General features: G+C 52.4%; 8 protein-coding genes across 8 annotated transcripts; 4 read left to right on the top strand and 4 right to left on the bottom strand.

Moving 5' to 3' along the window:
* Positions 1-514: 514 nt before the first annotated feature.
* On the bottom strand, positions 515-2,210 carry PpBr36_07108 (uncharacterized protein; the record flags this gene model as incomplete). The annotated part of the gene is made up of 4 exons (XM_029894246.1): positions 515-990; positions 1,066-1,641; positions 1,715-2,054; positions 2,190-2,210. The coding sequence occupies 4 exons, from the start codon at positions 2,208-2,210 to the stop codon at positions 515-517; spliced, it is 1,413 nt and encodes a 470-aa protein (XP_029748936.1).
* A 714-nt stretch (positions 2,211-2,924) lies between these two features.
* Positions 2,925-9,812, top strand: PpBr36_07107 (uncharacterized protein; the record flags this gene model as incomplete). The annotated part of the gene is made up of 8 exons (XM_029894245.1): positions 2,925-2,962; positions 3,039-3,402; positions 3,488-3,655; positions 6,391-6,513; positions 6,568-6,618; positions 6,702-7,515; positions 7,631-9,483; positions 9,624-9,812. The coding sequence occupies 8 exons, from the start codon at positions 2,925-2,927 to the stop codon at positions 9,810-9,812; spliced, it is 3,600 nt and encodes a 1,199-aa protein (XP_029748115.1).
* Positions 9,813-10,241: 429 nt separating this feature from the next.
* On the bottom strand, positions 10,242-11,115 carry PpBr36_07106 (uncharacterized protein; the record flags this gene model as incomplete). The annotated part of the gene is made up of 2 exons (XM_029894244.1): positions 10,242-10,894; positions 11,013-11,115. 2 exons carry the CDS (start codon positions 11,113-11,115, stop codon positions 10,242-10,244), a joined length of 756 nt encoding a protein of 251 aa, XP_029748114.1.
* Positions 11,116-11,543: 428 nt separating this feature from the next.
* Positions 11,544-12,296, top strand: PpBr36_07105 (uncharacterized protein; the record flags this gene model as incomplete). The annotated part of the gene is made up of 2 exons (XM_029894243.1): positions 11,544-11,697; positions 11,818-12,296. The coding sequence occupies 2 exons, from the start codon at positions 11,544-11,546 to the stop codon at positions 12,294-12,296; spliced, it is 633 nt and encodes a 210-aa protein (XP_029748116.1).
* A 257-nt stretch (positions 12,297-12,553) lies between these two features.
* On the bottom strand, positions 12,554-13,720 carry PpBr36_07104 (uncharacterized protein; the record flags this gene model as incomplete). The annotated part of the gene is made up of 1 exon (XM_029894242.1): positions 12,554-13,720. The coding sequence occupies one exon, from the start codon at positions 13,718-13,720 to the stop codon at positions 12,554-12,556; it is 1,167 nt and encodes a 388-aa protein (XP_029748235.1).
* Positions 13,721-14,222: 502 nt separating this feature from the next.
* On the top strand, positions 14,223-15,486 carry PpBr36_07103 (uncharacterized protein; the record flags this gene model as incomplete). The annotated part of the gene is made up of 6 exons (XM_029894241.1): positions 14,223-14,339; positions 14,421-14,460; positions 14,676-14,821; positions 14,911-15,014; positions 15,092-15,241; positions 15,340-15,486. Exons 1-6 carry the CDS (start codon positions 14,267-14,269, stop codon positions 15,484-15,486), a joined length of 660 nt encoding a protein of 219 aa, XP_029748126.1. The 5' UTR covers positions 14,223-14,266.
* A 692-nt stretch (positions 15,487-16,178) lies between these two features.
* PpBr36_07102 (uncharacterized protein) lies at positions 16,179-17,643 on the top strand (the record flags this gene model as incomplete). The annotated part of the gene is made up of 3 exons (XM_029894240.1): positions 16,179-16,503; positions 16,597-16,797; positions 16,928-17,643. The coding sequence occupies 3 exons, from the start codon at positions 16,179-16,181 to the stop codon at positions 17,641-17,643; spliced, it is 1,242 nt and encodes a 413-aa protein (XP_029748257.1).
* Positions 17,644-19,389: 1,746 nt separating this feature from the next.
* Positions 19,390-21,276, bottom strand: PpBr36_07101 (uncharacterized protein; the record flags this gene model as incomplete). Its single annotated transcript, XM_029894239.1, has 1 exon — positions 19,390-21,276. The coding sequence occupies one exon, from the start codon at positions 21,274-21,276 to the stop codon at positions 19,390-19,392; it is 1,887 nt and encodes a 628-aa protein (XP_029748136.1).
* Between the last annotated feature and the right edge of the window lie 378 nt (positions 21,277-21,654).

Below are 21,654 nucleotides of genomic sequence, written 5' to 3'. Positions count from 1 at the left end.
GGCGCGACTCTTGTGAGGACGCGAGGAGTACGGCTGGGGAAAATCGTGTTTTCGATTCGGAAGATACCCGGGATGCATTAGTGGCGTTGTATACCATTCCATGGACAAGGCGAATGGAGTTTGTGGGGGGTTTTTTTTTTCAATCTTTTTTTTTTTTTACGGACAACAGTAGAGCTTTCATTGAACAAAGGAAACCCAAACGTTATTTTTCGTAAAAGGGCTAGTAGTATTCGGTTCAAATAACATACGCATTAAAGAGCTCGCACTATACATGTTCTGTTCTTAGCTGGACCCGTTCAGCTGGGCTTCCTGTTGACTACATCACAATTGTGTGTTATTAATGGTGTCAATCACAACAAAGCCCCTGCAGAATCTTTGACACGCCAGCGTTTTGTATTGCCAAAGGATGGTGTAACGAGCGAACTGGGGGAACATAGGGGTCTAAATCGTTCGCAACTGTCAGAGATGGAACATGCCATGAAAGCTTAGCATACGCGACACACGGCTTGTAACTCTAATCCTTCTTCACTGTCGTTTCCCCACCCTTCTTCTTGTCATCCACCAAACTATCATTCATGGCTTCCGCTGCAGCCTTGCGCAGCCGTTCCGCGTCTTCCATCTTGATGTCACCGCCCGAAGTGGATGAGGCCGTCTTCTTGTGGCCCTTAGTCCCTGAGCTGGTATGGGAGCTGTCCTTGTCGTCATCGCTGTCTCCCAGGCTGAAAGGGTCATTGTCCGCGATCGGGCTGGGTTCAACTGTGGATAAGGGCTGCCATTTGCTCGGCTTGCCGGCGTTCCCTGATGCCGTGGCGCCTGCGCCAGGTGCCGGCGAGGTGCCGGTTGACTGAGGTGAAACGTTGTACACATCGCCAATTTCTTCGGCGCCATCGCGGAAGGCGACCTTGCGGCCATCAGCACCAGGCTTTGGCGAGACGGAGGGTGGTGGCGGGCGGAATATGTTTGGGTTCGGTTGGGCGCGGCCAACAGGGGCTGTGGAAAATTAGCATAGCTGATCAACGAAAAAGCGAAATTGGCTCCCTATGACGGGCATGGGCATAAACTTACTTCCGTCGGTGTTGAACTTCATACCAGCAAAGTCATCACTGAGCACCTGAGGGTCTGCGTCATACCGCTCATAATCGCCGCTGCGCCGACTGGCGTCCGCACTGGCCCGCCCAGTTCCATATTGACCACGGCCTGCTTGCGATGACTGACCACGGCCCATACTCTGTTGTCCCTGCTGCTGCGGCTCGTCGCTAAACTCTTCATCGATGCGCTTCTTAATAGTCTGAAACCATGTGTTGACCGTCTTCTGCGTCTCCTGGAAGCCCTTGCGAAGATTTTCCTTGATGATAGGGAGGTCGTCGTCCATGAAGTTGCGCTCTGGCTCCCGATTTGCGCTACCCTGGCCACGATAGTTTCGGCTAGGATCCAAGCCTGTCTGCTGGCGAGCCGGCCGGCGGCTTGTTCGCTCCTCGTATGCGCCCACATTCTCGTAGTGTTGCGCCAGTTGCCGAGCGTAGAGCTCGTCTGCCTCTAGCTGGGACTGCGCTGTTGCGCCCTGCACGGCGGATGGTCTCGGAGGTTGCGGCGGAGCAGGCTCTTCTACTTCACGGCTGGCGGCATCTGGGTCCGTCATTTCTGTATGCGCACATCACGCGTCAGTGAGCCGATGCTTTTTCGACAAAAAGAAACAAGGAGGAGCAATGCGTACCCAGAAGAGCGTTAAAGGCAGGGTCAATCTTTCCACCGCTGGCGGTCAGGACAGCCCTGATGACAGCATCGTCGAGTGTAGGGAAGGCCTCCTTGAGCATCATTTGATGCTTTTGTGCTTCGGTCATAGGTCGTTGGGGTTTTGGTGGCGCTGCCTCCTCTGGCGCCCTCGCTGCTGCTGCTGCAGAACCTGTTGTTGTTGTTGATGCCACTCCTGGCGCGGTCGCCGTGCCCGACGACTCCAATCCGGTCGACTCTTGAACATCGTCGTCGTCCATCTCAAAGGGCCTGGCTGTGGTTGGGGACTCCGGAACCGACACTGCAGTGCCGGAGACTTTATTCTGATATGGAGATGATGGTAATTAGTTTGATTGGGCTTGGGGAAAAAAACGGATGGGCGCGTGGCGTCAAGACAGAAATTGGGCATAAAGCAGGCTGTTTGGGATTTGGGATAAGCCCAGGATTGAGAGGCTTACAGCGTCGGATTGCGCAGACATGCTGGGTTAGTTGAAAAAGCAATATGGCTGTGGTCCCAAAAGTAGCAGAGAATTAAACGAAATGCGTGATTTGCTCCAAAAGAAAGAAGTAAAAAAGAAAAAAAGAAAGTTAAGTTGACAAGGCCAAAGGTACAAAATGAGTTCAGCCGGGTCAGAAAGATGTCAACTGGAAGAGGGGTGCACAATTTACCGTTCATGCATCCAATGCCAGCTTGGGTATATTAACACGAATGACAAGTGACGAAGGCAGCTTGGCAGGTCGGGTGGCGCCACAATGTTCGTCGTCAGCTTCAGCCACCGGCGGGCTCCCCATATTCTGTGGCACAGCAGAGACAAAGCAAGCAACAGAGTGTTGCACTCGATACTGCGGGGAGCGTGTAAAAGTGGGGCAAATGGACCTGAACGGCTATCCTGGGCGTCCAGCTCGCGTGGGCGGGCTTCCAAGACTTGGAGAAAGCTCGTGCAGCTGATAATGAATGACGAATGCCTGCGGCATGGATGCGGCCTAGTCGTCTTCCAGAAAGATGCGGCTACCGGAAACCTGCGACAACAGCACGACAAGACGCGTGACCTGGCAATGATAAACTGACCGTATTTTTGCGCGCTATACCCTCCGACCTCAACCGCCTTGGAGTCAATCCCAATGATAGTTGCTTGCCCGCGTGAAACTCGTCTTTCGCTGCAATCTTCCAGAGAAGCGCATTACTCGCAAGTATGGGTAACAGCGGGAGCAAGGTCACAGCCCAGGATAAGTGTGTCTACGCCCCTTGACGCTGCGGATCCCGATCATGGCCCAATCTAACGGGCTGTTGATCCTTTTTGATATAGGGCCATACTCGACCTGAAAAATCAACGCGACAAGCTGCATCGTTACCAGAAGAAGATTACGATCCTGACAGACAAGGAGACGGAGATAGCCAAGAGGATGCTTGAACAGGGCGATAAGAAAAGAGCATTGCTGGCGTTACGGCGCAAGAAGTACCAAGAGTCTTTATTGGCAAAAACAGATGCTCAACTAGACCAACTCGAGAAACTGGCAAACAGTGTCGAATTTGCCCTGATACAAAAGGATGTCGTGTTTGGACTACAACAAGGAACAAAGGTCCTCGAGGAGATACACAAGGAGATGGGAGGTATCGAGCATGTGGAGAAGCTGATGGGCGAAACTGCGGATGCCATCGCATATCAAAAGGTATTTTCAACCGTGGGAATGCCGCCTCGGCATTCTGGTCCGCAGGGGATATATCGGCTGCTAACATTGAGGATTCCGATCGTAGGAAATCAGCGAGATGCTGGGCAACAGCATGTCAAACCAAGACGAGGACGAGGTGGAAGACGAGCTAGCTGCTCTGGAGGCAGAGATGGCTGGAGTCTCAGCATTACCAAATGCCCCGCAAACAAATCTACCAAAGGTCAAGGACCCGGTTGCAGCCGAGTCTACAGCTGTGAAGCCAGATACCGAACGAGAAGCTATACCCGCATGATGAGGGATTGAGGGCACTGGAACCGCCTGAGGACGCAACGAAGCCATGACATACGTGCTATACAATTCTTTGGATACATTTTTTTGTTTTCAGACCTGACAGTACCCAGCATTGATATCCCACATGCTGTGCGGATTTGCTCATATTCTTGGCAACTCTACAGTGTCAAATAAAACGCAAACAAGCGCCGCGATGAAGTATTCATGGAACTGCAAGACCTTGCATACAGCTGCGAGCTAGATCTAGATACCATAACCTTTGGATCTAGGTTTCTGGCAGAACCACCGGCAGTCAAATGCGAGAAATGACTCTTTTCTGTTATTATTTTTTTCCCCGTTGTAAATGTCGGTTGACCTCAAGAGGCTTGTTCCCTTTGGCAATCAGACTGGAGATGGAAACAGACGAGCTTCAATAGAGCAAGTTCGGCGAGGACACGAGTTCGGGTTAAGCCGATGTACAAGATTAGAGTGCGTGAACTCAGGGCAAGCCAGGTTTGGCAGGCACCAGTTGATTATCCACGTTATCGAATTTATACAGATGCGATGGGTTAGAGGAGGGTTGAAATGATAATTTGTTGATAAACACCGAGTTCGTGCAATGAAGCCCGTCAAATGTGCAATGGCTTCGAAGTAAAATATGTCTTCGGTTGTGGTACGTACAGTATGCATGATTTTACCCCTCAGGTGTCCCCCGGCTCGGGGCACGCTAGCGGGTCAAGGGAGTAGTTGGTCGTACCCCGCTCCAACATGAACGTCCACATCCACTGTTACGTTCCAGCCTCGCGGCTATAGGAACTTAGCGTGTCGTGCGAGCACATGGGCGAACCAACCACGCTGATTGGACCAACGCAAACTGAATGAACCGGGACACTCCGAGTACAATACATCGGAGTAGACCAAAGGACGACAGTAACGGTTTACTGTACGGTAGGCCATGCCATGCCTACCAGTCACGACAACGATAGCAAACCTAACAGAACCCTCCGCCCCGGAGGTCTTCTTCGCCTGTCCCCTAGGCATCTGCAGCCTCAAAAGGAAAAGCTCCAAAGTCTAGACTAGAGTACCTGGTTTGTCTGAAATTCTTTGCCGCGGGACCTGACAGACGGCTTCTTCCTCCATCCAACTATCTAAAACAAGCGAAGCGAGACAACTTTGCAACCTATCATCTACTTGGCACGAAGGACCCTGTGAGGATTTCATCGACGACACCACCACTCCCAAGATTCATCCGGTCCTCTCATTGCTCAGCATGTATGTACTCCAAGGCTTGCTTTATATTCACAAATTGGTTTTCTTCCCCCTTTTGTATTGGCTAGCCACCTGAAAGGTTCCGAGTCTATTTTGGATGCCAGTCTTCTAGGCCCCTCAAAAAAAAAAAAGAAGAGAAAAAAAGGCTGTCAAAGCGCGGAAACGGGAAGTCGACTCGGTTACAATCGCTTAAGCTTCTCTTCCATTTTTTATGCAGATCAAGGTCAAGCAACGCGACTTTCTACATACATAGTCACACGGCCTCGTGGGACCTTTGACTTGGGTGGTTATCTACGTCAGCTTTACCTTGGGCGTGGATACTCTTTCATGGGCTAGTTGCAGAAGCCTGCCTCCCTCGAAAGTTGTGCTTTTCTGGAAAGCATCTGCTTGGCGTCTGGCTTCCTTTTATTCCGCTCCCCCAGTCGCTAATGCGTTTGCTGCATATAGCGGACCCCTTACGTAGCCCTGGGTCTCCTTTCTGAGGCGACCTGACGTAGCGCAAAGTGCCACTCTGGCAGGACCACGAAAGCAGGAGAGGATTACCTGAATTCAGGTATGTACCGCGTGTTAATTCTAGGACTCTTGGCATGTCCTCATTATCATCTACCTAGCCGTTCTTGAATGCATTATGTCTACGGTCTTTTTGTCATACTTGCAAACGGCCTTGTGTACATTTGCTTGAGAACAGCAGCACACACATATATACTTCCCTCCCTTTTAAACGGGAATCACAAGCGAATATTCCTTCCTTGCAGTGTCCCACTTTACGCTGTACCACCAAATCCCTTTTTTCCATTTGCTGCTTGGACCAAGTGCTTCTCCGTTCGCCCATCAGCTTCTAGTGTGGAAATTCTGACATAGACACCTACTGGCAGAGTCAACCAGTAACCCATCCGATACGCTCTTGGTGCGACACTGGGCGCCGCGACACCCGCCGCGAAAGCCCATTGGCCTTGTTCTACGACGTACAAACGACCGCTAGAGACATTAATACTTGCTTCTTCGTGTCTCGGAAACATCCCCGCATCTTTCTCCCAATCTTCTGGAAGTCTTTGCCGGCAAGCGGCATTTGACTTCCAGCTTTCAACATGTAAGTAACTCCGAGCTTACGTCTTGACGGCTAAGTTCCCTCTATTTTGTCCAGCTAGAGCTGCTTTAGTGAGTTGTGAAAAAAAAACAGACTCTTCAAGAGCGGCATTTCTAACAACCAGATAATGGTGCAGGAAGTTTGGAAAGTATATACAGAAACGACAGCTCGAGTTCCCCGAGTATGCAGCAAGCTTTGTCAATTACAAGGCTTTGAAAAAGGTACTAACACTAACATCTGGCTCTAAGACTTGCCGTTCCTCGTAACGGAGCACTCGGCATATATAACTACTGGTCCTCCTTTGCCCCTACTTGTCTTCGTGTGGGCTGTGTTTGCTGATGATGTTCAATACTGTAAAATAGTTGATCAAGAGGCTCTCTGCTACTCCTGTACTTGGAGCACAAAATGATGTTCACCATACCGCCGGCACACTAGATCCTCAAGGTCTTTTACAGGCCAACAAAGCAACATTTTTCTTCCAGCTGGTATGTATGATCGTTCTCGGGCTGTTTGATAGTATGTGCTGACCATCAATGTAGGAACGCGAGCTTGAGAAAGTGAATGCTTTCTATCTGCAAAAGGAAGCCGAGGTTTGTTCACCCATACTCTACTCGTTGTATACAAATGCGTCTGTGGCGTATGCTTATTTTACTGACGGACGTACTCTGTGCAGCTCAAAATTCGGCTCAAAACCCTTCTCGACAAAAAGAAGGTCTTACAATCGAGAGGTCATGGAGTCTCGAGGCGCTCCGCCAAGTTTGCTACTCTTCAGGAGGGCTTTCAGCAATTTGCAAACGACCTGAACAAGCTACAGCAGTTCGTAGAGATTAACGGAACGGCCTTCTCAAAGATCCTAAAGAAATGGGACAAGACATCAAAGTCCAAGACAAAGGAACTGTACCTGTCGAGAGCAGTCGAAGTCCAACCGTTCTTCAACGCCACAGTCATTAGCGAGCTGTCGGATCAGGCCACGACCAGTTTGCAAGAACTGGGCGCCTGGGCAGACGGCGACAACGTGACCTTTAGCGATCACCGGGATCATATAGTCACCAGCCAGAACCTACTAGGAACCGACGAAGGCGATGTCGACACCCTGCTGCTGGAGACGGTGATATCAGGTAACCTGGACTCGCTGAAGGATCTACTAATGCGGATGCGGTCGTCTTCTCCTGATCCCGGCGCCGCATCAGACATGGATGTCCCTCTCAAAGAACGCATCACTCGGACATTCCTTGCCTCTATAAACGAGGGTCCTCAAGCCTCACTAGAGGTGCTCTTGAACACAGGCTTGGTCGATATCCAGTCAGAAGATGACATAAATGAGAGAAACTGCCTGCATCAAGCCGCCATATACAGCAACTCGTTTGTTCTGCAGTATGGTCTGTCGAAAGGGGTTTCGGTCAGCCGGACAGATGTCTACGGCAGGGTCCCATTACATTATGCCAGCATGCACGGCCGCCTCGATATGCTCGCTGCATTATTAGACGGTGAGTCGCAGTCTTTGGCGCGAACGTCATCTAGTCCAATGTTTGGATAGGGGGTGCACAGATGCCCTTGAGCTGCAACGGTTGCCCTTGTAATCCAATCTAACAACTGCTGCAGCCGACCCCAAGACTATTGACCTAATCGACCACGACAACTTCACGCCGCTCATCCACGCCATAATACACGGACACTATGAATGCGTCAACCTACTACTGATGAACTCGGCACGCATTGATCCCATATCAGACACAGACCACGTTCCCGTGAACCTGGCATGTGAGCACGGCTCGACAGCAATCGTAGAGCTGTTGTTGAAGCAGGGTGCCAAGATTGTGCCGGACGCAGAAGGACTTTACCCTCAGCATCTGGTGGCAAGGTCGGGACAGACTCCAGACCTGCTTCTCCTACTGAATCAGTATGGAGCAGATCTCAACCAGATGGACAAGCTCTACGGTTGGACACCACTTGTCCACGCCGCCAGCGAGGGTAATGTACCCTGTCTCAAGGCACTTCTCGAAATTGGAGTCGACCCGAACATCTTGGACGAGAAGGGCCTTCCCGCTCTGTACTATGCGGCTTGGGAGGGTCATTTGGAGTGCATGAAGCTTCTGAGTCCCTTCAACCGGACCAAGGCCCCGAGTCCGCTGGTTAGACCCATTCCAGCCACACCCCTCGCCCTTCTGGGCAGCAGTAGTGCCCCAATGCCAATGGCGCTGGATCCTGATGCCATCCCGGTGCTGGAGCTACCGCCGCCAATAATCCCGTTGCGTCGATATGGGCACAACTTCTTGGACACCAAGACAGTCGTCCAGATTAACTTTGGCGAGGGTGGCCAGCAACCCCTGATGTTTTTCCACAACAGCAAGTACCCGGCATCCCGACTTACCATTTCCTCCAAGGCATCCGACCTCATCCCGAAGAACATTATTCTCCCTTTCCAAGAGGACACCCGTCTTGTCTCATTCCACGTCGACAACCTCGATTCTTTCACCTTGGACTTCGACGTCTTCCCTGCCTACGGAGCCAAAGTCATCGCCAAGACCGTGGCCCTCCCCAGCACTTTCCGGGCCTTGCTGAGTAGCGCAGGTAGCAGTTGCTGCCTGCCGCTCTTTGACCCGAGGTTGCGAGCCATAGGTCAGATCAGCTTCCACACGCAGGTCATCAAGCCGTTTCGAGGCGTTCCGCTTGAAATCTCGGACTTTGAGACATACTGGAAGGCTACAAGTCAATTAGACGGGCAACCAAGCACGTTTGTGTCGGGTTCTAGCCTATCTGGGGATTTTGTACGTCTCCACGTCCAGCAAACGAGCGATGGAGTGCCCGTCCTTTGGCCCTACTGGACGGTCAGTTGTGGTAACGGGGTTGAAGTCCCGGTTGCTCGTTTGAAGTACGAGCAGTTTGCAATAGCCGTGGCAGCATCCGGATCTGCTGCTTTCAAAAATGTCACTGAAAGGGTATCAGGTATAGCCAGGCAAGTGGCATCGATACCGCCGGACCGCATCTCGGATGTGCACGAGATACTAGCCACTTCCGGGATTCGACTCCAGGATGCATTCCTCATGTTGCCGGCCGGCATGCACGTCAACCTGCAGATAATTTACCCGACTGCGGAAGAGGACAGGGAACTGGGACTGCTGGGGCCTGGAGCGGACATGAATAGTTTTGCGGACGACGTCCTGTCGGTGGTGTTTGACCACGCGCGTGCGCAGCGGGCCCAGGCACCGGATGCGGTCAGATCCGTCGTCTTCAGCTCTTACAACCCCAGCCTGTGCACGGCGCTCAACTGGAAGCAGCCAAACTTCCCCGTGTTTCTCTGTAACGACCTCGGCCAGGAGATGGCAGATGACTTGGCACCACATGTTGATGGTACGGAGAAGGCATGCGGCAGCAGGACTTCATCAATCAAGGAAGCCGTTAGGACCGCGGAGAGCAATAATTTCATGGGCCTGATATGCTGCTCTCGTTTGTTTGTAAGTTTTAGTTTTGCATTCGACGGCTTGTATACATACGCGGGGCATTCATCGAACCCCCTTTCCACCCACCCCCAAACTTGCGTTGGTCCACCGGATCTCGTCTGTAAACAACAGAACGCTGACTATTGTGCCAACAGGACATGGTCCCCGCGCTCGTGGATGCCATCAAATCCCACGGCCTGGCTCTCGTGGTCGACAAGTCAAGAGAACGGCAGCCGGAGAGCAGCGGTCTGGTCGTGGACCGCTTCCCGCGCCTGCCTAACGGAGTGGATGGGGTGCTGAAGGGTAATGGAGTGCTGCGGTTTAACGAGTCCATTGACATGTAACGAAATCATTGCACATTTTCTCTTGTTTTGGTCCAGATCGGTAGGAAATTTTGCAGATAGAAATCGTGGGCTAGGGATCCACCTCTTTTGTCTTGAGAGTAAAATCAAGTCAAGTCATTGGCAGCATCAGAAAAGGCCTCCCTGTTAGGATGTCTCTAATACAAGTGCGAAAGTCGCGCAACCGAGCGGTAGTATGCCCAGCCCAAGTTCTCATATCATTTGAAATCGTACTCATTAATTCGTAGATAGTGTTACAACTCCTTGACGCACGACAGCGGCTCTCTCATTAACTTGAGCCCCTTTTTTTTCAAGTTTGGGGAAACCTAGCAAAGGAAATTAGAAAGAAGAAGTAGAGGACTTTTTTTTTTTTTTCCTTTTACTTTTTTTTTTTTTTTTCCCTAAAAAAAAAATTTCCTACAAGACGCAAAATCACGCGCCCTTGTTCTCGTACTTGAGCCCCGTGAGATCCCTTTCGGGATCGACGCTTGACATGACGAGCTTGGCAGAGACTACGACTGCGTAGACAACGGCAGGCAGACACGCCATCATCACGCGGCTCACGTGCTCGGGCGCCGATCGCCCCTGCTGCGGCGGCGCCAGGGCGAGCAAGATGGCCATCAGCAGGAGCAGGGCGCACAGGCCGGCGTTAAGCAGCGGCAGGTACGTCTCGAGCGGCGACTGGTAGCGTGGTCCGTAGGGGCCAAACCCCCCGCCGCCAGCAGCGGCGGTCGCGGAGAAGGAAGACAGTCGGCGTCGCCTGCTTCCGCCGGGCGCCCGTCGAAGAGGGGAGAAGGGCGGATTGTTGCTGCTGCTGCTGTCGCCGACGGCGGCGCCGCGCGCCCACGAATCCAGGGCTGCGATGCCCGTCTCGGTCGGCTCCTGGGCGTAGAGCAGCCACGTGGTTGATGCCAGCGAGGATATGCTCAGCAGGGTGGGGAGGATGAGGGACGCCTCAGGCCGGCGGAAGAGGAGAACCAGGTACGGGAGGGTTGATAGCACAGGGAGGGCGAGCATGGCGATGCGGAACTGGGCGTTCCTGGCTGCGTTTTGGTCCGAGAGGGACTGGATAAGGTTATCTTGCTCTGTTGTTGTTGTAGTTGTTGTTTTGTTGGTGGGAAGTGGGGTTCATGTTAGCATTCCGAGAAGTCTGCCTCTCTTATGTTGCTGGGACGGTACCAGGAACGCAAGGCACGTACGCACCCTCTTCGTCCAGGACCTCCGGGGTGCTTGATGAGGAGTCGTCTGTTGGGTATTGGAACGTCTTGCGCAGCCGCGCCGTTGCGCTGCGAGATACATCCGCCATTTTGACTGTCAATCACAAGGCCCTCGGTTGTTTGACGACTATATACAAAGCCAACTGTTGGGGGGGGGGGCGTATTTTTTTTTTATTATTATTTTTTTAGCGCATGTAGAATCGCAGGTAAGCTTTGAGGGGGGGTTTTCCAACTGCGAAATTCGGGGTTCGGTCCAGACAGTAACAAGCAGTGCAGTCGCGATGACGTGCAGTTACACGAAGCGAAGTCCTGGCCCCACAATCGTTTGACAGCTAGTGGGTCCAGAACCAGGCCGATAAGACCTTTTTGGTGTTACGATAAACGATTCGACTTGTTTTAGCTGCATCGGACGACAGACCATAGCGAGCGAGCAAGCACAAGGTCACCTTCAGGCACATAATCAAACCGAACAGGCGAGCTTTCCTTACCCAATGCGCCCACATCAAATCCCGACAATATGATCTCTAGGATAGCAAGCAGGAGGTCCTGCTTATTGTTGAGGACAAACGTCTCAAAATCAATTGGACTGGTGCAGAGGCGAGGGGCAGCCAGCTCACCAAAGCTTGGAGATGGCCCGTTGATGGAAAGACGGGCGGATCGGGAGCTTCCTGGTAAGTTGTTATATACCAATTCAATGTCTGAATACAAACACTGGGGATCGGAGAATATAAAATTTGGTTAACACGCGACACTCCACGAAAAAAAAAAAAAAAAAAAAAAAAAAAAAAAAGATCCCCGAACAATCGGCCACCGGTGGTCGCGGAGCCTACCCATATTCATCGTCCTCATGGCCGCCAGCAGCCTTGCCATCTTCAACTACCAAAAGATGTCGAGCCCCGTGGTGGCATCGACGCTGTACGCCCTGCGGATCCACCCGGACGCGCGCGAGTACCTGGGCGACAACATCTACTTCAAGCAGCAGATACCCTGGATCAGGGGCGAGATGAACCAGATGCACGGCAAGATCGACGTCTGGTTCACCGTCAAGGGCACCAGGAACTCGGGTGTCATGCGCTTCACCAGCAGGCGGCCCTCGTCCAGGGCCATGTTCGAGACCACCGAGTGGAGCCTGGAGAGGGACGACGGCTCCAAGATCGACTTGCTCATCGACGGTGATCCATTCAAGGGTATCCAGATCGGAGAGGGATTGGATAACTACTACGACGACGACGACGATGATGCGCCGCAGACGAGGGGGTTCAGGAAGTAGGGAGGTCAAGGATTTCACGAGGGAGGAGGGGATGCGGAGAAGGAAGGACTGCAAAAATAGACAGCGCCAGTTTTCGGCGATTTGTTATTCTTCCAGACGTGACGGGCAGCACCTTTCTCGGACACGTCTGGGAACTTTGCATTTGTACAACAAAAAAAAAGAATATTGCATATATCTGTACAATATTACAATACATGGTCCACCATTGCCTATGCATGACCATACATATCTGGACCTTTAACAACTCTCTCTCCTTTTCATAGCTGCGCCAACTCGCCCCAGACGGCAGGGTCAGGCTTGAGACGATTCCTCCTAGGCTGGTCTGGCGACACCAACCTCCTGACAGAGTGAGTCCGCCTAGCCTCCTTGAGCTCAAGATGCCTGGCCCTGGCAGCCTCCAAGAAGCCTTCGTGGTTGGGGTGGCGCTTCATCAGCGTCTCGAGAGACTCCCTGATCCACTTCTCAGGCGGTGGCGGCTTCAGGACAGCATCCTGGATCTTGACAATGCCGCCCTTGGGGCCCGCGACAGCGCCCTTGACGACGACGATGCCCAGGTCGTTGTCGACCTTGAGCACCGACAGGTTCTGGGCCGTCGCCGACTGCCCTCCCATGCGACCGGGCATCTTCTTGCCCGGGTGGACCCTGGAACCACTGCCCTGCGAGGGACCGACGGAACCGCCCGTGCGATGGTTGAGCGAGTTACCGTGCGACTTGTTCTGGCCGCTGAAGCCGTGCCTCTTCATGCCACCTTCGAAACCCATGCCGCGGCTCGTGCCTCGCACGTCGACCCACTGTCCGACGTGAAACCAGTCAGGCTGGAGCTGGACGCCGACGGGCAGCAGGCCCTGTTCGTTGCGGACGCGGAACTCGGCGACGTGCTGCTTTGGCTCGACGCCCTTGGCCTCAAAGTAGCCCAGCTGGGGGGCGAGGGCGGTGGAGGGCCGCTTGGGGACGGCGCCGACCTGGACGGCGAAGTAGCCGGCGTTCTCGCGGGTCTTGTTGAGCAGAACCTGGACCGAGTCCAGCTGCAGGACGGTGCAGGGGATGCGGGTGCCGCGGCGGGTGAAAAGGGCCGTCATGCCCTTCTTGATGGCGATGACGCCGGCGCGCACGGGCGTCGTGTTCTCCTTGCGCTTGAGGGCGGCCGCAGGACCGGCCGTGGGTGCGGGCAGGCCAGCCGTCACCTGGTTGAACCGTGTGGCCTTGGAGCCGCGCTTGGGGAGGGTGTTGCTCCAGCCATACTTGACACCGCGGGTCGTCGTTCGGGGCAGCAGGAGGTGTGAGGATGATGATGAAGGGCCGGCCAATGGGCTAATCGTTGGTCTCCTCAGGGCAGCCGTCTCGAGATGTGGGAGGAGGAGTTGGGATGTCCGCTGCTGGAGGTGGCAGGCCGACCAGCACCGGGACGGCAGCCTGGGCGCCATTGTTTGCAGCAGCGGCGGCGGCACTGCTGTCGAGTCGATCCGAGCTGGTGAATGCCCTCGTACTGTGATCAGATGTTATTCCTTTGGGACAATTGAGTCGAGGCGCCCAAACGCCGCAGATTTTTTTTTTTTTTTTTTTTTTTTTTTTTCCCCTTGGGCTTTAGGTTTTAGCTTTAGCCTTCTCGGTCGAGCTTGTCTTTGCCTCAAGGTATGTATCACTTGGGTCTTTACTTTCACGTCGCCAAAAATTTGGAGATTCAAACCGCGCAGGGTCCTGTCCAATGGCAAATGAACATGGGTTCCACTATGACCCACCCAGCTTCTGGTCTTCCAAATATGCACAGTGCGTGTGCAGTTGTCACTTGTTCAGGCTGAATTTATCCTCCGAAATCCATCAAGGCTTTCTCATGATTCTGTATCAATAATTCCAGGCTCTCAGGCAAAAGAAAAATTCGGGTTTGAGTACAAGTATCTCATTAAATTCTATAGAACTTTAAGTCAGCTAGCCAGACGAGATTTGTCCTTACTTTGACGACTGTCGCAGCCATGGTTTATTATTTCACCTCGAACGTCGTTGAGCCCTCGGCGTATATTTATGTGGGCAAAGACAAATTCGAAAGTGCGTACGATTATATCCGACCCATGTTTGAATATAGTCGTTCTCTATCCTAATCCTTGCCATCTTTCTTAAAATTGCTAGATGAGGACCTCATCAAGCATGGCTGGGAAGAGGATGTCTGGTGAGTCTGAGAGTGTCTTAGCGGGGCACCGGCTCACGGGTTGAGTGTGTTTGGTTCTTGTACTGAAGTTCGCTTCTGAACACACTGGTGCCGGTTTCTATAGGGTAAGAGCAATTTTATTCTTTTCTTCTTCTTTTTTTTTTTTTTTTTTTTCTTTTTTCTTCAGAATCTTGAAATCCATGCAAGATAGATAAAACGGGATGGAATTCTCACAGTCGGCCACCTGCTTTTCAGTTTCACGCCGATAAGCTCTCAAGTGCTCACATCTACTTGCGGCTGCGCGAGGGTGAGACCTGGGACAAGATCCCAGAAGCTCTTGTAACAGACCTGGCACAGTTGACCAAGGCGAATTCGATCGAGGGTATGTTTTGAGGTTGGCAGACAGGTGCCCATTTTTCCTTCACTTAACCTCGCGCAACCTGCCTGACCTATATATGTCGCGTCATGAAGGAAACAAAAAGGACAATGTTACCATCATCTATACGCCTTGGTCAAACCTTCACAAGGACGGGAGCATGGCTGTTGGACAGGTCGGATTCAAGGACCAAAAGAAGGTGCGTATACATACATGCCAGGGACAGCTGTCGGAGACTGCGATCACAATATTGAGCTTTGACGTACTGTGACACAGGTTAAGAGAGTCTTGGTCCCGCAGCGGGAGAACCCCATCGTGAACAGGCTTAACAAGACCAAAGTCGAAAAGCACCCGGATTTGAGGCAGGAGAAAGAAGATCACCTCAAAGAGCTCCGGAAGGGACAACAAGCTGCAATGCAAGAGAGGGTCAGTTGTCATCACCACCAAGCGCTTCTTGTAGCTGCGCTTGGCCAGCTAGCCAGCCAGTCTCTTGATGCTGACATAGATTTGCATGGCGGCCACAGAAAAAGGAAGAGGCTAGGATCGCGAGGGAGAGGAAGGAAAAGAAGTACCAAAAGGACCACGCCTACGATGACATCTTTGCCGAAGAGAACATGGAGGCATCGAGCAACCAGAACAGATCCGAGGACTGGGAGGATGACTTTATGTAATGAATGGGGGTCACAGTACATGCTCGAGGATTAAGAGAGTCGACAGGAACGTGTGTCATGAGTTTGACTTGGGAGCACCATATATCGACACTGGTGAAATTGCAACTCAGTGCACAACAAAGCGACAAAAGGCGGGCTCTGGTCAATTCGATCTGTCCTACTACTTTTTCCTTTGCTGCAAACCTCTTTATACAATAACCCCCTGCAACCCCCGCATCCAAGCCCAAATTTGGTATCTTGCAGTGGATATGTGTGTGCACCTTATGTGCTTATTCTTGGCAGCAACTTGGGCTAAGTACTAATCATCAAGCAAGCACAATTCAGGACTGCGGATGAGTCTATCTTGTGCTGGATTACTTGGTCTCTGCACAAACTAGCCTTGATGGATGCTCTGACATGCTTTCCTTTGGCTTAGATTGGTAGGTATACCACTTGGCTTCCAAAAAAAGCAAGCACACTTTGTTACACTCAGTTCGGAGACCGAGCTTGCTGCGAGCAGGGCAATTTGTAATCAACACTTGCAGCTTGATATTACGACTTGAAATCCGTCCGCATTCTCCTTATATGTACAGCGAACCTACGTACAGGGTACATAACAAACCGTGCTTCTGCTTTCGCCTCTTGCATATTAAACACTCAAAAAAAAAAAAAAAAAAAAAAAAAAAAAAAAAAAAAAAAAAAAAACGGCCAGAATGACGTCAGAAATCCAACCTTTCAAGATGGCAGTGCCCGAGGATGAGCTTGCTAAGCTCAAAGCCAAACTGTATGCCGCGTCCTTACCGCCGGAAACAGCCTTCTCCGACGATTGGGAACGCGGAAGCTCCCAGGCGGACGTGAGGCGCCTCGTGGCACGCTGGAAGGAAACATTCGACTGGCGCGCGGCAGAGGCGGAACTCAACAAGATTCCTCAGTTCGCGACCAGCGTCGACGTCGATGGGTTTGGCAGCATCGAGATGCATTTTGTTCACCAGCGGAGCCAGGATGAGAATGCAATTCCGCTATTGTTCTGTCACGGGTGTAAGTCGTTTTTTTTTCTTTCCCCTCAGTTACTTTTTAGTAATTACTACTCTGCTGTCCCACTGGCTAACATGTCTCAGATTCAATAATCAGGGCCCGGTGGCTTCTGGGAAGTCAGGAAACTGCTCCCATTACTCACATCCCAAAATGTGGGAGAGCCATCTTTCCATGTCGTAGCACCATCTCATCCCAACTTTGGCTTCTCTGAACATGTCACCAAGCCTGGCTTTAACGGCAGAAAGTACGCCGAGGCAGCACACAAGCTGATGCTACGGCTCGGCTACGGCAAGTATGGTGAGTGAGTTACTTTTTTTCCTTCTTTTTTTTTCTTTTTTTTTCTTTTTTTTTTTTCAAGTTTGTACACATGCCTGGAACAGCTTGGCTGATCCTCACTGCCCATGACCGCGACTTGCCCCTGCAAAAGTCACCCAAGGTGGTGATTGGGGTTACAGGATCACTCGGGCCCTGGGCCTACTGTATCCAGAAAACGTCCTCGCCTCACACATCAACATGATCCTCGCAGACCCCCCTACCCTGCTCCGGCACCCCATTCTGTACCTTCGTGCACTGCTCACCCCGCACACCGCATCCGAGAAGGCCATGCTGGCAAACGTCAAGAAACTCGTGAAAAGGGGCATGGGCTACAACCTGCAACAGTCAACAAAGCCTGCGACCATCGGCTTCGCCCTCGCCGACAGCCCTGTCGCGCTGCTGGCGTGGCAGTACGAGAAACTGGTCAGTTGGAGTGACGACGACTACAGCTGGACCGACGACGAGGTCCTCACCTGGGCCTCGCTGTACGTCTTCTCCCGCCCGGGCCCGGCCGCCAGCGTGTGCATCTACTACGAGGACACGCTGGGGGAGGATGGATTCGGCGAGGAGAGCGGGGGCATCAAGGAGTCCAAGAGGTGGAACGGAGCCGTGCCGCTGGGTCTCTCGTCCTTCCCGCGCGACATGGGTGTCCTCATCTCTTCTGGGAGGACCCTGGGACCAGTTGTTTTCGAGAGGGCGCATGAGAGAGGTGGCCACTTTCCCGCAACCGAGAGGCCCGAGGCACTGGCTGGCGATCTCAAGGACATGTTTTCGCTCTCGCTGGGAGGGTTTGGGAAGGCGGTGCAGGAGAAGTTGAAATCGAAATGACATCTATCCACAGCACTGAATAAAAATAAGAAGTCAGTCCCTGTTTAGAGGCAGCCCAAGTCCTTCCGAGTATGTCTCCCATGTTATTCCTCTTCGTCTTATCCGCGACTGCCGATACGTCTGCCCGCGGGACTTTCGTATCTTGTAGCGTCTCCGGGATGATGCTGCCCCTATATGGTCTGACTATATCCTCGCCCCCCACGGTGACATCCTCGTTACCACCGACGGCACCGTCGGCTGGAGCTCTGTCCCGGCCTATATTTCAATGTTTACATCGCCCCGTCCCGTAGATGGCCGCCCGTGGGGCTCCTGACGCTCCTCTTTTCCGTCGCTCAGGAGCACAGCCTGAAAAAAAAAAAAGAAACAGGAACGGCTGGCTAGTCGTACATCATTTCAGTCTTTATGTGACATATGGCTCTGCATCGGGGTCCCATCAATAACCAAAACAGACTGGAATTTAGGTCTAGAACCGGACCAAATACTCTCTGAGAGTTTGATCTGACCGCAGCCCCTTTCTCGGGGTTCTTTCTCCGGCTGGGCTACCAGCACCCCGTACAGAAAACGGCAGGAATCTTCACTGCGACAACAACAATCAGGTACTCACCTCTTGGCTCGGCAAGCCCTAAGGTAGAGAGTAGTTTGGCCGGCGAAGACCTCCCAGTACTATGCAGCACTTGGTGCAGTGACACAGGGGGTTGCTTAAAAAAAAAAAAAAAAAAAAAGAAACCCGCCAGCATCTGTCAGAATGCCGTAGCTAGTCAGCTACAGCCTTTGGGATGGCCTCGTCTGCCAAAACAAAAGGCAAAGCCTCATAGAAAGTGTCTAACGCCCAAAATCTGGCCGCGAAATGAAGAAAACTGGCTGAAGCCATCCTTACAAGCCATGTTCGGCCCGCGTTTACATCGAACTAGCGGCAGACAAAGAGGCTCAAGATCTGCTCTTTTCGGCTTGCTAGTCCCTGAGAGACATGTGTCCTACTCAACCAATATGGAAATATGCCGCGGCCAGGCGTGATAGGACTCTTGGCTAGCCATTATAAATGGCCCGCCATCACATTGTGCGTGTGGAGTACGATACGGCTGCGGAGAATTGCTCCGTAGATGCATGGCTGCACATTGCCACCGCACCAGTGCCATACTTTTTTTGAACATAGCCCCTGACCTTCAAAAATATCAAGAGGGCCAGCACACCAGAAGCCGTCTTGTAGTTCCTCGAGGATCAGCCTCGGGACACTCATGAACCTCCAGACACCCTTGAGATTGACAATCACCACGAGGGAGATGGATGAGCTCGAGAGTGTGACGAAAAATGAGCGACGGGGAAAGGGCGACCATCGAAAGCCCACCAACTTCGCTTGCACGGCGGCCAATGTCGCTGTTCGTAAGGAACAGTGGGTAGCAGGAAAAGAAAACCTGGCAAAAGATACTCGAGAGTCAATAGAAGGATCATCAATCGCCATTTGAGAGATCATGGACACGGCCAAGGAGCCATTCTGCTATTTCTATCAATAGCAGGTTGTACCAGTCATGGGCGTTGAACAGGGTAGGCTCGGACCTGACAATGACGAAGTAGAAGCCGTTTAGCACGTGAAGATCAATGTTCGACGACGTTATAATAAGTAGCCACACTGCACTCCTGACAGTATAAGACAAGTGTGAAAACATTAAAATGTACTCAGCTATGCCACATGCAATCACTACTCAATATTCGCAACCGTCACGAACATAAAAACTTCATCGTGGATCGTTATCGTTTGTCATAACGGCTAGGTGCCCGCACATTTCGCACCCAAGTATCTTGAAGCGGCTTGACTGAAAGGGTGACCTTTGCCCCTGTATTCAGCCCGCCGCTTTGCACACCCAGCACTGATAGCAATTGACTGGGAAATATCAAGCAAGTTGCCGAGTGTATCCCCTCATCCACAAAGAACTCCGCTATCGATCTGTCGATGATTGCCCTCAACGTCCACCTTGAGTCTGGCCTGGTATCCCAAACGTCGGCGGTGGAGAATTTGTCGGTGAAAAAGACGTTGTCTTCAAACAGGCTTCGGGCGCGACTCCGGTCTATGAAGAAGGGCATGTCTCCCGCAAAGAACATGCCAAACTTGAGTGACTCAGTCGAATTCCCAGGGGCTGATAGAGTAAAGTTGAGAGACGCGTCGGGCTGGAGCTTTCTGAGCTCGAGGCCCGTGACAACCACGTCGATCAGGAACGCCCCCGAGTTCCAGGCAGTCATATCGAGGGATTTCGAGTCGGCCTCTGCCAGCTCGCAGTCTTCGTCGTTGGGATCGGGAGCGAGCACGGGTGCCAGGTTATATGGTTCGTCGACCATGGTCCAGCCGATCCTTGGGGCCTTTGTCAGGTAGTTTGATCGCGGCAGGGTAAGGCCACCCCGCCAGCCCTCGAGCTGACCGGTTGGTGTCAGCTGTGCGTACGCCCAGTTGCTGGCCCATCCCATGTTGACTGCATTCATATTTGATGGCAGGCCCTCAAAGTATTGGGCTGCATAGTTGTCCTTGGCAAAGTCGGTGAGGCGGGTAGCGTGGTCGAAAGAGGAAAAGTGTGTGCCGTTGAATGTGCCGGGGAAATACTGGGTTACGGAACCTCCCAGTGGTGCACCGGGCTGCACCGATACGACGAGGACGTATGCTTCGCCGACAACCGGGCCGCCAACGCCGTCCCTTATGGGCATCTTGACAATCCCTGGGCATTCGTATTGGGTCCCCAGCAGTCCCCGGTTGGTGAAGTTTGACCTGGGCGTCCATTCTCGTAGGTTGGGACTGGTGTATATGCCGACGGCAAATTCCTGAGAGTAGGCAACAGCCATGACCCAGTAACCATCCATAAACCGTGAGCCCGGAGGCGGCTGGTACCAGAAGACTTTGGGATCCCGGAACTGGCTGCTGGTGCCTGCGATGACTGGGTTTTTATCATAGTACTCGAATGTGAACCCGCCATCCATCGAGTAGGCTAGGGCTTGGGTTTGAGGACCAGCGGTCCCGTCTTCCATGTACTGAGCCAGTGTTAAAATGGCGACAACTCCGTCCTTCTTCCCGGGGGGGAAGAGTTTTGATGTATTGTTGACATCGACGACTATGCTACCCGAATATGCGAAAATATTCTCATCGGGAGGGAAGATGGCGATTTTCTGGTTGTTCCAGTGATAGAGGTCTTGGCTTGTGGCATGGCCCCAATGCTGGTTTCCTGCGACCAGGCCTGTCGGGTTGTATTGATAGTAGACATGCCACACACCGTTTGCGTCCCTGAACATGCCGTTCGGATCGTTCATGAAATGCTGCGGTGGCGTGAAATGCACGCGAGGCCGGAGCGCACCGCTGTAGTTGCCGGGTATTGGAACGCCTGTGGGCACAGCCGGGTTGACAAAAGGCACCACATTCTGTGCTGCCGCCACCGAGGCAGACACGAGAACTGACCCTGCTGCAGCCGTGACGCTATGCGTCAACGGTAGGAGCATTTCGCTGTTTTCGGCTCGACGTCCCCCGGCGACCTCGAATTCAGGAGCTAGGCGCGGCAGATGCGCGTTGGTTCCGGAGAGTGTTGGGATAACAAAATTAGATGGGCAGGTTGGATATCTAAATATCAGGGCAGCAATGCCAACGTATAGTAAACACATCTTGGTCTAGACACCTGAGAGACCCAAGCTAGCTAGCTTGGGCACTAGACTAGTGTAGTTTAATAGGTAAAGCAAGTAGAGAAGGTAGTATGATTATCTATATGGCTTTCGGACGAATGGCACCAGGTAGAAATCACTGACCGCGACGAACCACAAGGGCGATTCCAACTCTGCTTCAGTTGCTTGATTGTCGATTGAATGAAGTCAAGCCTTACTTGAGCTTAAAAGACAGCCTTCTTGGTGACCTGCCGTAACAAGAGATGTTAGATGTGCCGAAACTCTGTATAAGAGTTTCGGCACAAAGTTAAGGTGAATCGCATGAGTGGGGGAGCTTTCCATGTACAATAACACCTAGGTGTGTACTGTGTGGGATGGGGG

The sequence above is a fragment of the Pyricularia pennisetigena genome, chromosome 1, assembly GCF_004337985.1.
Source record: "Pyricularia pennisetigena strain Br36 chromosome 1, whole genome shotgun sequence".
Lineage (NCBI taxonomy): Eukaryota > Fungi > Ascomycota > Sordariomycetes > Magnaporthales > Pyriculariaceae > Pyricularia > Pyricularia pennisetigena.
This window is presented reverse-complemented; position numbering and strand designations above follow the sequence as displayed.